We start from the raw sequence: 14,496 nt of genomic DNA, 5'->3' as shown, positions 1-14,496 counted from the left end.
AAAAAAATGAACTTAGGGATCGTTGTGATAATTTTAGCTTTTCTTTTTCAATAAATGGAGGGAATTGATTTTAAATTTATCCTGAGACCGGATTCTGATCAGATATAACCCGACCGAATAAAAATAGGATTGTTTATGCGTTCCGATACAAAACGTGAATTACGGCAGCGGTGGGGTCACGGGTTTTATTTTAGTGTAGCCCACATTCGAATGAATGATCAGTAGGCCTAATAATAACATAGAGCTCACAAGAATATCTCTATGGGTAATAAATACACCGTCAATACAGTGTTAAAGTTTATCCGGGGTAAATTTTAAACATTCTAGTCGATCTCCCAGCCGGGCTATTAAATTATAAATAGTTGTTCTCTTTTATTTATTAAATCAAGGAAGAGTGAAAAAATACACTGATATCTATTATTTGTGGTTACATGAATTTAAAAAATAAAATAACTATTATTTATCTATTACCGTATTCTTTTGTTTTTCCTGTGGAACTTATTTATAGAGGGCGTCAATTTAAATTACTGGCACGTCATTCGCGGGAATTTCCCATGGAAATTTGGTAAATTTTCACAGACTTTTGCCTCATTTGTAAAGAACACGCAAAGAAGAGAAGTGATTTAATAACTCTATAGGTAAATAATAATTATGCATTATAGGCTATAATAAATAATTCTCTCTTTTGATTCACCATGCGATTTGCCAGACAGTAGTAGAGTAGTAGGCCTAGCTAGCTAGGTAGGGCTGTAACGCGAAATTTGGTCCGGGGCCAAAACTGGTCCGGTCGGATCGATCTTGGCGTTGAAACAGCCGCTAAAACAGGTCCGGCCAGGCCAAAACAGGTCCGGCCTTCAAAATCGCTAAGTTATCCATAAAAATGTCATAAGAAGCCTGGAAAAAGTTCAAATGGTTGAAGTAAACTATGCTTAGAGTAAATATACTAATTTTATCGTTAAATCAAAAAGAAATTATCGAAACGGAGAGATTAAAAATGTGCAAGAATAAATCGGCGCTCGGTTCGGAATCTTCCATTATTCCATTATAAAATTCTTAGCATAGTAAAGGAGGACTTTTCATTCATTGTATTCATATATTTTGATTAATTAAGGTTTGATTATGTAATTTAACTCTTCCCTGATTATATATTCTCACATACTGTATTTCCTCATTTTATCGTTTTAAATTAATACATTTTCAGTATATTACCGGGCGGTTTAGAATTTGTTTTTATTAATATTTAATATATAACTTTAAATTGCACTGAAGGGTTTAAAAAAGAGGGTTCAACATCAACGTTTTGCGGTCGTATTTTAACGTACTGCATCTGTTTTAAAATGAAATGTCAGTAAAATTATAAAATGATCACCTATTTATTCTTCAAAGTGAGGAATTAAATTTCAGTTATTCTTTGTCTGCATACATATAAAAAATTTACATTTCAGAAATAGCCTACTCATGGTTTCAGCCGATACGATAGTAAATTAATTTGACACGAATTTAGACGAGCATGATATAAAAGAGCACTTAGGACTACTTGGCCTGGCTTTCTGCCAAAAAAAGAAAAAGAAAAAAATGTTCTCACTTATATTTATAAAAGAAAAAACAAACGGTTATATTAAACCAAAAACCCATTGGCTGTTGGTACAGTTTTTGCAGGAAAACAAAATTGTTTTGATCCATATTTGGTCAAAGTGAATAACTATTATGGAACATTATCATTTTTCGGGGGACAATACATCAACAAATGTCCCTCCTAAAACTTTAGGTTTTTTTAATTATTTCGCATTTAAAAATAGCTAGATTGTGTCGTTAATATGATTAAGTTTAGCCAATACTAGACCTACTATGCGCCATCTATTTCGTATAGAAAAGTACAGTTGGCCTATAATCATCCACATGATAATGCAAAATTACATTTTATAAACAGTATACTTTGTGTAACTGCATAAAGTACTTAATATTTTGTATATCATTTACGATATAATAGTAATAGATAAAGCTTGCAGTGTAGCTTCATCTGCGTAATTGTCCAAAAAACAGCGTTTAAGGTTTCTTCGGTGATGTAGTCCCAATATTTGCGAGCGAGATACTTGCAAATTGGATGGTATGGTCTGCGGATGTAATTTCGTTCCGATGTGTCAAGTAACCCCCCTCTTGTTTTTCAACGTCCAAAACTGGCTCAAAATGAGCACAAACAGTTGAAAGATATACATTTCTTTCCGAAATTTCAGCATCACTATTTGTTAATGGGCAATACTTCAGCCATTGAAAATGTGGTTGATTCTTTCATGTGCCATATTTGTAGACAATGGTTTTCGTCATTGTTGCAAATGCTCAAATTTCCAACTCGGAGCCCCATGTTCCATCTTTAGACATAGCTGTATCACTTATGAATTTTTCGAATGATCTGCTGTCGATGTTTTCAAAGATACGTTTGTTTTGGACATAAACTCTAAAATATGGTCCCTCACAATCATATGGTGACACCAACAAGAACGTAACTAAGCGCTCTAAAGCGTGGTTCCCACTAGCGACGCAACACAAAGACGTAACGCAACGCAAGTGAATTGACCAATCACAAGCGATGGCTTATTCGCTTGTGATTGCTAACTGTCTATAACTTCGCTTGTCATTGGTTAAAACGCTTGTGTTGCGTTTACGTCCTTGCGTTACGTTCTAGTGGGAACCAAGCTTAAAGATGCAGTTCCCGTCTCCGCGCATCCTGGCTGTTTTCGTGGGTTTTGCTGCCTTGTTCATTTCTCTTTGATTTGTATTCACGTCTTGTATGATATTTTTAACGTCGATTCCAAACAAAAATCATTTTACTGCTTGCCAATGTGCATCTACTGGGTTTGGTGAACTAGCCTCGTAAGAACCACAGAATATCACATCATCTAATTGTTGATCAAGATGCTTGTCCTGTCTAACGTTTTGAGAGGGCCCTTCTTCCTTATATTTCTCAGCATTGTGGTGTTCCATTGATTCATTTGCAGCTTTTTCGGGCAGATTATTTGACAATTTAAAACGCAGGTTGCTTCCATTGACGATTAGTGGCGAAACGGATGGTCAAGTACTGCCAGACTTTTGAGTGTTGGGGCAATCATGTTTTGATGAAGAAGTTGGTGAAAAGATATATGGCTTCAGAAGTATCCCGTTAACACGTTTGATACCACTGTCGTCATCTAGCCCTATCAGAGAATATGATCCCTTTCCCAGTTTTGAAGTAATTTTGTATGGACCTAACCATTTTTTCCCCCAGTTTTTCTCCCTTCCTTTTTTGCCTTCGCAGATCTTTCATCAATACATATGTTCCGCATTCGAATCCAGTTGGTCGTGCATGCCTTCTGTCATAATAAATTTTCTGTCTTTTCTGGGCCGTTTCGATGTTTTTTACGCAGTATTTTTTAAACACGCAAATGGCCTAAATCATGTTCTAAAATTGATCAAAGTGTAATTTTAAGCATTTTAAAATGTTAATGCGCGATTTTGCATGCAAGGCCCTGGTTAAGCGTACCGTTTTTGATATGTTTACCTTAGTTGATGTATAGTGAATTTTATTGTTTTAAATTACAGTATTTATACTGTATAAAAATATGAAACAGACAGGTAATATATTATTGTAATAATCAAATACAGTAGGCCTATTTAGGACTCATACATTTTGAATTAAATATATGAATTGTGTTTTGCAAGATTGAAATAAACGTATAGGCTAGTCAAATAATTCATTGTATATTGTACGTTCAGCTCTATGTTATAACATTTTGAGGTGAGTGACAATGGGTGTATAGACTTAGTCGTTCGCATCCATCCCATCCACGTTAGATGTGCCACAGCTTTTTCAGCTGCGGTCCTCAGTTGCGGTGTAAAGATTTTTTTTTAAATTACAAATAATTATATTAGAGCGTAATAATTGGATTCTAAAAAGTTCATATTTTGGATAATTTTGAGAAAATGGCAAATTTAGCCCTCTTATTTTTCGCTATAGCTTGATTACGGCACTATAAGATGATGACGCAACCCACGCGTACACCAATCAGTGATACTATTAGAGCGTAATAAGTAATTGAATTCTTAAAAGTCTATAATTTGGGGTGATAACCTTCTTTTTTTTTCGCTAAGACTATTACGAAACTCGTGTTCGTCGTATAGCTAAATTCGTTAATCGTTAGTATTGCTACCCATATCGATTGTTATTATCGTTGTTGTTTTATACTACTATTAATAATAAGAGACCCTTGGTGGCCACTTATTGCACCCCAAAATGTGGACTGGAAAAAAAAATAAGGCAGGTGTAATTTCTTACAAAGGCAAAAAAAAAGATACTGATAGCAGTAATGACAACAACCTAAAATAATAATACTAATAATAATTAACGTTCTATATTTTATTATTAATCATTATTAAATACGCCCAAGACGTATTCAGTTTGTACATTAATATCTAAGATAGACATAATATAAAATTGCTAGAGGGCGCTATTACTTTTAAACGAACTGAACAATAGAATATCCCCAAATCCGATTACTGTAGAGTTTCTTTAATTAGTGTTTCGATAATTTCTTTTCGTTTGTACGGTAATATTTAGTATATTTACTTTAAGCTCAGTTTACTTTAACCATTTGAACTGTTTGCAGGCTTCTTAACACATTTTAAAGAATAAATAAGTGATTTTAAAGGCCGGACCAGTTTTGGCCTAGCCGGACCTGTTTTAGCGGCTGTTCAGCGCCAAAATCGATCCGACGGACTAGTTTTGGCGACCAAAATCGATCCGGCCGGACCAATTTTTGCCGGACCGATTTTGGCGTGGGGAATCGAAGATGTTAAAAAAGAACAAAATGGATTAAAAACAGGCAAAGATACATATTGTATTGTATACAAAAAGCAAACAATTAGTAATAATTATTGATGAGTTACTACTAATAATGACAATAAAAAAAACAGGCTTAATTTATAATATTAAAATAACAAATAAACCCCGTAATATAATGACTAATCATGGCCTTTTTAAAAAAATGATATATACATTATGACTCATTTTGCGCACCATATATGGACCGGACCATATTTGGCGGCCAAAAACAGTCCTACTGCCCGGACCGATTTTATCCAGGCCGGACCAGTTTTGGCGGCCAAAATTGGTCCGGTCGGACAGGTTTTGGCAGCCATAAATGTTCCCCCGGACTGTATTTGGCAGCCAAAATGGTCCGTCGGACCGATTTTGGCCCGGACTGATTTTGGTGTGACAGGCCCACCCAGGGCCTAGTTAGGCTAGTAGTAGGCCTAAAAGAGCCAGCCTACATTACCATCCATGAGGCGTGTGTGACGGACATCTGTATTTAGTAATTTCACAGTCGAAGTCGCAGTGCAATGAAACGACTACTGTACTCTATGGCTTAGGCTGCCATATTTTAAAAACCAGGCCTTTCTTCTTTTTTTTTTCTCTAATTGCTTGTTAATTCATAGGCCATGGGCTACTATAATTTGTTTAAAATTATGCAAAATATTGTTTTAATACACAATTTTTAAATTTATTTTCAGATTTCATAGACATTATATTTACACAAACTTGTCAGAAATGTCAAACGAAATCAAGCTAAGAAATGCAAATATTGTTGCAATACAGAACATACTAATTCAGACGGGTCCAAATACGATTGATCAACTATACAGTAGATTTCGTAACACCATTAAACCAAATTTTACAATTCTTAAAATGTTTGGTTTTAACTCTGCCGAATTTCTGGTAAGCGTGAAGTTCTTTCCACAATATTTTAACGTCAAAGGGAGGGAAATAACCAATGCCAAACTTCTTCAAAGTGATATCAAACAAATTAACAAAGTGCCAGGAAAACCCCCAAAACAAGTTGTAAAAGTACAAGACGGCTTTGATAATAAGCAACAGAACATTGTTAAGTTAAAAACCATAATTCTTCAACGTCCCAACAAATTTGTAAAATTGGAAGAGCTTTATTCTATCTACTGTAAAAAAACAAAAGGTCAAAATAAACCTGGGCTGGGAACAACGATTGAAAGTTTTCGCGAATCTTTGACCTCATTGAAAGAGTTTCATATAAGCAACAAGAAAAATGTCTCGGTGCTAAGCTCAACTAAAGCTACTGAAAAAAAGGCATTGACACAAGAACAGCAATACTTGCAGTCTGATGTCGTTTCATCTGTCAGTAACCAGCTTCTACTGCACAACGGCACCAGTGATTGTCAAGTTGTTTCTCCAGATGATGTCAGTGATCATCAGGATATACGTGACAGTATTGATGTAGTTGACCGTTCAACATCAGATGTAGTTTCTAAATTTCTTACGATGAACAAGCGCGACTATGAACAGCCAATCATTGCCTTACATACAGAGGGATTCTACAACAACACCAAATATGTTATTACAGGGATTGGCATGGCATCATGGGATGCAGATGTTTGTGTTATTGAATTCCCCAATGGGAATGATGGCCATCTCCATATTAAGGAAAAAGAGTGCCTTAAGGAACTTCTTGAAGATCCAAATATTCTGAAGGTAGGCCTACATTTACTCAAGTTCTTTTTTTAAAAACAGATTCAGGAACGTGTGAAAAACTAAAACCATTATTTAGTATAAAAGTTATTTGATAAACTCAATTTCAACATTTGTTTACAGGTTTGCCATGATGTCAGGTTGATGTCCAAAGCACTGTATGACCAGTTTCAGATACAACTTGCATACATTTTTGATACAAAGGTACACTTATCTACACTAGCAAACTTTAAAAAGAAAAACTTAAACATGGTCTAAGACAACTTTTAAGTTGCTTAAAAGCATGGTCTAAGACAACCTAGTAAACATAGACATAGACAGCCTAAACATGGTCTAAGACAACTTAAGCATGGTCTAATACAACTTAAACATGGTCTAAGACAACCTAAACATGGTCTAAGACAACTTAAACATGGTCTACGACAGTCTAAACATGGTATAAGACAGCCTAAACATATAGTCTAAGACAGCCTAAACATAATCTACGACAGTCTAAACATGGTCTAAGACAGCCTAAACATATATTCTAAAACAGTCTAAACATGGTTTACGACAGTCTAAACATGGTCTAAGACAGCCTAAACATATAGTCTAAGACAGTCTAAACATGGTCTATGACAGTCTAAACATGGTCTAAGACAGCCTAAACATGGTCTAATACAGCCTAAACATGGTTTGAGACAACCTACATGTATACCCAAACATGGGGAGTCCTAAGACAAGCTAAACGTTGCCTTAGACACAATAGTCTATGGACAACAACCTCAACATGGTCTAAGACAAAATAGTCCTAAGACTAACTTTCTTTTTATGATTTTTTTTCCACAGATATGTTTCCAAATTCTTACAAAACAACAAATAGCTGCAGTAACTTTCAAGCAGGTTTGCGAATTCTTAAATGTCACCTATCCAAAAGAGGCTCATCTGAAAAACATTGTCACAACAATGGTTCCAGCTGTCTACCGTAATTTACTTACGTAAGTTCATACAGTACCATTGGTAAAAAAAAGTAGTCTTTGTTTTTCATTAAATAATAAAAAGTATGTTACTTTCTAATTATTATCCCACACAGTTTTCACATCACAGATAAAGCCTTAATTTTCCTGAATTATTTGTTAATTGGAAATGGGAAGACCCACTTCCATTCACTTTTTGATCAAAAGTGATTGAAATAATTAGGAAATTAATTTTAATTAAATTTAAAAAGTAGTTTCTATTGTAAAACTACCTTTCTGCTGGTAACATCAAACTGCCTCATTCCTTATATATATGATTGGACAATAAATTGAATCTTTTTACTGGTATTTATTTTAAGTCAATTTTGTATTCACATTTATTAGAAACAGTACAAAATATACTGTAAACAAGCAATAGAATACTAAAGTAAATAGATGTTATATATACAGGTTTGGAACTGTTGGTATCAACAAAGAACTTATAACACAAGAATCTCCTGTTCTTCAATTTGCATTCAAAACACAGTATCGGAAGTACATGGTTAAAAGGTCAAACTGGGCAACGCCATTTCACAGCATGGAGCAGCGCCCCCTCCAAACTAGGAAGTCAATTACTCTACCCCCCTAGAGTATTAGCAGATCCCCTCTATGATTTTGACTTGATGCGGGCGCCGTACTCCTCAGTCAATTACTCTATCCCCCCTAGAGTATTAGCAGATCCCCTCTATGATTTTAACTTTCTAATTTGATGCGGGCGCCCTACTCCTCAGTCAATTACTCTATCCCCCCTAGAGTATTAGCAGATCCCCTCTATGATTTTGACTTTCTAATTTGATGCGGGCACCCTACTCCATGGCTCACAATGGCGCTACCCATAGCTCTATTCTATCCCACAATGCCTTTCGAAATTGTTACGCGCTTCGGACGAACAGGAGATTCTTGTGTTATAAGTTCTTTGGTATCAACTAAACAGACAACATAAATGTATGTAAACATACTGTATAATAGTTTCTTTATTACAGTTATTTCATATTTTCATTAGACTTCTAAGAACTACTGAAGATTTAATCAGTTTTGGTCAGGCTTGCAGAGCAGTTTTAGAAGTTGCCAGAGATATCAAAGAAACTGGTCATCCCAAATTTTTAACACTAAGGGCTGCATCAGGGTATAGCGCTACAGATGTTAAGAAAATTCCACAAGAGGGCAGTTTATTCAAGGAAGTTCGAAGCCAACAAAAGTTTTCACAAGCTGTTCCACTGAGCAAACGAAACAAAGTTTCTACATCGGTTTCTCAGTTGGTGAAAGAGAACACAGCACGTTTCCTTCAGTTTGACAACAACGGCATAGCATTTTTTCTTCCAGAGGGTAGTGAGGTACAGTGTGAAATTTTACTTAAAGGTTAGCTCCAGGTTTAACAATATACGAACCTTGGCAACAACATTGAAAGTAACCCCACAGAATAAGCCCCTTTTTAAACAGTGGCGCTTCTACTGGACTTTTTCCAATTTCTTTTTCAATGACTTTTTATGTAAAAAAATTTCATTTTCGTTACTTGTAGTAAAATATGTTGATTGAAAAATGCCTCAAATTTACATTGGTCAATTTCCTATATGTATCAAACAATGCCCCACTATCCAAAAATAAGTGGTTGCTAATGAAAAGGTTGAGGTTTTATAATAAACACAATTTTAACTGGGAACTCATATTTTTTAACAGCTTTCATATAATGCTTAATGCTCAAAACCTCTAAGCATTATTATAATATGTCATTTTTTTTTTATCAAACCATGTGTGGAAACATATTTCCGTAACTTTACAGCTAGTAACCAACATATTACCAGGTACCCATAATAATAAAAAGCCTAACAATCTGGCAAAGAGATTGATAAATGCCAGCCCTTGTTTTTTTAATGTTTAACAACATCAAAATTCTGGTTCTTCTAGGATTTGGAATCTGTCAATCCAACAAACATAACCCAGAAAATGCTGGACAGTGTTAAAGAGAATAATCAAAGAGATATGCAGTTATTTCTGGATGTTTTTCCAGATGAAATCAAAGAGGTGCTATTTTTTCTCCATCAGCAAGATGGAATATATTCCCTTGATCTTCTAATTGAGGTCGTGTTAGACATTGGAAGGAAGCCGCATGCAAGGTGTGTTTCAAAAATGTGTCTTGCTCAGAAAATTACAGTACCTTTTAATAATAGTTTCAGATATTATTTGTTCACTATATCAAAATTTGAATATGGATGGTCATCTAATGTCACCTATGCTATACTATGTATATCTGTGATACTAATCCTAATACTTTAGGGTTGTAGGGTTGAATATGTATATCAACTTTGCGCGAACATATATGCTTGCGAGTTCAAATCAAGTTTTTTTTATTTATAAATAGTATCAGGAACTCGGGGTGAGCCAGCTCGCTGAATGGATAAATTAATGATATTAAATAATGAATAGAAAAACAACTAATTTAAAAAAATAACATTTTGATTATTCATATAGATATTATCAACTGGAATCTGGTAAGTGTGTGACAAGGTATTTACTTGACACAGTCATTACTTCTCATCAAGTTGAGGACATTTTTTCTGGCAACAAGTTTACAGAGTTCTCATCAGATCGACGTGCAGGCATAGAGGGCACTCTTCATCGTGTAAGGTACTGTTGAAATGCTTCGAGATGAACATGTGCTACATTTCGGGAATTGAAAGGAACTAAATAGTTTATCCATCCTGTAATTGGCGGGTTACTCGCTGTTGGATGAGTATGAAATAAAATAAAATAAAATAAAAATAAAAATAAAATAAAACTGAAAACTGTATTGCATACGTATCTTCAACGAAGTTGCAATCATTTTGATGCGTACTCCTCGAATCATGTTACGCATACTGTTTACAATCGGTTGAAACAAAAGAACGGTAAAATATTTTTTGCAGTTTCAATATCGCGGTGAATGCTATAACTTGAATTCAACATTCTTGTGGGAATGTGTTTTGCAGCCTGTTGGACTGAGCTGAATTACGCACAAATGTGGACGACATATTGCAATCTCTTTAAAGGGTTTCTTCATTTCGTATCTGCCGCCAAATGGCGTTCATTTGTCTGTGCACTATGCAATCCACCAAAGCAGTGTCTTCACAACAATGCCTAGAACAAATTGAATCCATCTATGCACAAAATGTTCATATATTCACAACTTGGATAACTTTTTTCCTATGTAGTACTGGTGCATGATATTGAATAATAACTAGAAAAACAACTCATTTAAAAACTTTTTACTACTACAGCAACATTGTAAACAAGCAATTAAAACCAGTAGGGCTGACTGCACGAGTTGGACGTGCCATCTATGGCTGCTTAGATATGATATTTGACATTGTGGCAAGCCACAAATCTGTTCTTATACTTGGAAGCCCAGGTGTTGGAAAAACAACAGTCCTGCGGGAATATGCTAGACTGCTCAGTGATGTCATGAGACGACGAGTGATGATTGTTGACACGTCAAATGAGGTAATGATTATATGTAAATATAATAATTCTCATACTGTACGTAACTGGAAATTCAGTGAGCACACCAGCCAAACACACTGGGGACAAATTGTGTGGCTGAGTGGATAATAATAATATCCTGGATTTATAAAGCGCATAATGTTGTGAAAGTGCTGTACATAATATTAACCCTGTCATTCTTGGATCAAACACGTAATGCAGCTAGTAATGAGCGCAAAGTTGTGTCTTGACCTTACCAGGTACCCATTTTGACACCTGGGTAGAGAGAGGCAAATGTAAGTAAAGTGTCTTGTCTAAGGATACTGTACAAGCAATGCGACGAGCATTGGAATCGAACCCACGATCTCACTATCAGTAGTCCAACATCCAAAACACTGCACCACTTGCCATCACAGAGCAAGTGAGCCACAAACTTTAACAATACAATTCGCACAATAGTTCAAGTTCTCCTTGGTGGTAGAAAAAATATTCTCGAATAAGGACTCGCATCTGGCTCGTGTTCACAGAACCCATTTAATCTTTTGGAAGAGTAGGGGGTAACCCTGGTGCACTGGTTCATCTCTGCCATGGGTCCGTATACCTAATCCGAATTTCTTGAGGATTAATATTAATACAGATACCGTAGGCCTTTTTTTAAAGTTTAAGTTCTTTAAAACTGTATGTACACTGGACCAACAGCTTTACGTCCCATCTGAAGGCCATGGCAATTTGAGTATAAGGCAATTCATCTTGCCTATGACCATGACAGACCGAACCCATACTCGTCATTACTTATACATTAATAGTTATTCGTTATTGTTTTGAATTGTTCACAGATTGGTGGAGATGGGGATAGTCTGCATGATTCTCTGGGTAGTGCTAGACGACTTCAGGTAAATGACAAATAAAATAGATATATTTTAATACTGATTATTTTAAAGCTCTGTCTACACTATCAAAATAGTTTAGCAAAAAAATGGTGATATGTGCCAAAATATGGTAGTGATATGCCCAAATATGGTAGTGATATGATGTCATCACATTTTTTTGTCACATAAAGTTTGATAGTGTAGACAGAGCTTGACATTCATTAGAAATTGAATTGAATAACATTCATTTGAATTGTAAAGGTCTGTCTACACTATCAAACTTTATGCAACAAAAAAATGTGTCCATATATGGACATGATGATGTCATATCACTACCATATTTGGGTATAGCGCTACCATAGTTTTTGTTAGTAGTTTGATAGTGTAGACAGAGCTTTAGTTTAGAAATAAAATTTACTAGGGTTGGTAACAACAATAGGGAGTTTTTTGCGATTTGTGAGGACCTGCGCACATTGTGTCAGTAGTCTTTACCTGGACCTAGAAGCAGTGTCGAGGAATCGGGTGAAGACACATGGCCCACTGTCTGCAGATGACATTAGATTCTACAGTAGGTTGTCGCAAGTCGAAAGCTAGGTGGGTGTCAGACGTTGTCGGTAAACCAGGTTTCTAGACAACATTTCTGATGTCATCACTTAAACAGAGTAGTTGTTTCTTGACACCAACCTCCTCTATGTCTATTTTAGGTACATCCTAGGAGTGAACAATACAAATTTATGATTGAAGCTGTACAAAACCACAACCCAGAGGTCATTATCATTGATGAGATGGGTAGCATCCAAGAAGCACAAGCAGCGCAGAGCATTGCTGAACGAGGCGTACAGCTCATAGCAACAGCACATGGACAATCCTGCGCAGATATTCATCGTAATCCGTCATTGCGACCAATTGCCGGTAGCGCGCATAGTGTTATTCTTGGCAAAGAAGAGGTAAAAACGCGAAAATCACAGACCAAAACGGTTCTGGAGCGTCAACGAGATCCTTCATTTGATGTTCTTATTGAACTTCGAGAACGAGACTGCTGGATAATTCATCATAATTTGGCCGATTCTATTGATGCGCATTTGAAGGGAAGTAATCCTCAAGTTGAAGTTAGAAAACGGGTTATAAAGACCACTGCTAGTGGTGAATCTTTCCAAGAGATAAGAGCTTCTCTTTGTACAATGAATGATGGTATGCTGTAAATAAACATGTTTAGAGTGCCTCTTTGTACAACGAGTGCAGATATGTTATTTCAGGTTGTTAAAGTTTCTGTTTATGCAATAAGAACAGGTATGTTATGCCTGGATCTTAGAGTTGGTTAGTGCCTCTTTGTAAAATGATTGCAAACATGTTATGTGAGTTCCTCTTTTTAAAATGTGTGCAGATAATATGTTATGTCAGAATGTTGGAGTGCCTCTTTGTCTAACTGAGTGCAGATATGTTATGTCAGAATGTTAGAGTTCCTCTTTGTCTAATTGAGTGCAGATATGTTATGTCAGAATGTTAGAGTGCCTCTTTTTAAAAAGAGTACAGATATGTTGTCAGGATGGTAGAGTTTCTCTGTAAAATGAGTGCCAATATGTTATGTCAGAGTGTTAGAACTTAGAGTACCTCTTTTTAAAATGAGTGCAGATATTTTACGTCAGGAGGGTAGAGTTTCTCTGTAAAATGAGTGCAGATATGTTATGTCAGAGTGCCTCTTTGTACAATTAAGTGCAGATATGTTATGTCAGAATGTTAGAGTGCCTCTTTGTACAATTAAGTGCAGATATGTTATGTCAGAATGCCTCTTTGTAGAATTAAGTGCAGATATGTTATGTCAGAATGTTAGAGTGCCTCTTTGTACAATTAAGTGCAGATATGTTATGTCAGAATGTTAGAGTGCCTCTTTGTACAATTAAGTGCAGACATGTTATGTCAGAATGTTAGAGTGCCTCTTTGTACAATTAAGTGCAGATATGTTATGTCAGAATGTTAGAGTGCCTCTTTGTACAATTAAGTGCAATATGTTATGTCAGAATGTTAGAGTGCCTCTTTGTACAATTAAGTGCAGACATGTTATGTCAGAATGTTAGAGTGCCTCTTTGTACAATTAAGTGCAGATATGTTATGTCAGGATTTTACAGCAATATTATGTATGGTCTTTAATAGAGTACAGGTATCTTGTTATAAAATGATATGATCAAATATGTTTACGATATTACAGTTTATTTTTGCAAATTGGTATGTTATGTCAGGATGAAAATGGAAAGCTTTTTGTTGTATGCTATGTAATGATATGCACAAAATAATAAATATGTTATATGGAAATTAATAGAAAATAAAAAAAGATTATTCATTTATTTTAAATATATTTGTTTTTCTATGTTTTGAATAAAGATCTGCACAGTAGGCCTATATAAATTAAACTAGAATTAAAATAGGAAAATAACATTATCATGCCCACTATACGATTTTAGAATGATATACTGTACATTGTTTTGTGGTAATTGATTGGAGTCATGTGAATGATTGCGATCATAAAACCGACTTCGGCTAAAATCCTACTCACAGACCGATAACAGGAACTGCTTGTTGCCTGGGTTAGCACTAAAAGAGTAACGGTTACCATGATCAGGCTCGTTAAATAGAGCAGTTAATGTTT

The 14,496-nt window shown here is 35.4% G+C and overlaps 1 protein-coding gene across 1 annotated transcript; it reads left to right on the top strand.

The window, feature by feature from the left end:
• The first annotated feature begins 498 nt into the window (after positions 1-498).
• Positions 499-14,168, top strand: LOC140058563 (uncharacterized). Its single transcript, XM_072104232.1, has 10 exons — positions 499-638; positions 5,545-6,535; positions 6,656-6,736; positions 7,361-7,509; positions 8,531-8,861; positions 9,433-9,641; positions 9,997-10,152; positions 10,782-11,004; positions 11,820-11,876; positions 12,557-14,168. Exons 2-10 carry the CDS (start codon positions 5,582-5,584, stop codon positions 13,052-13,054), a joined length of 2,658 nt encoding a protein of 885 aa, XP_071960333.1. The 5' UTR covers positions 499-638; positions 5,545-5,581; the 3' UTR covers positions 13,055-14,168.
• The last annotated feature ends 328 nt before the right edge of the window (positions 14,169-14,496 follow it).

This window comes from Antedon mediterranea, chromosome 9 (assembly GCF_964355755.1).
Source record: "Antedon mediterranea chromosome 9, ecAntMedi1.1, whole genome shotgun sequence".
Taxonomy (NCBI): domain Eukaryota; kingdom Metazoa; phylum Echinodermata; class Crinoidea; order Comatulida; family Antedonidae; genus Antedon; species Antedon mediterranea.
Note: the sequence above shows the minus strand (reverse complement) of the source record. Positions and strands in the feature narration are given on the sequence as shown.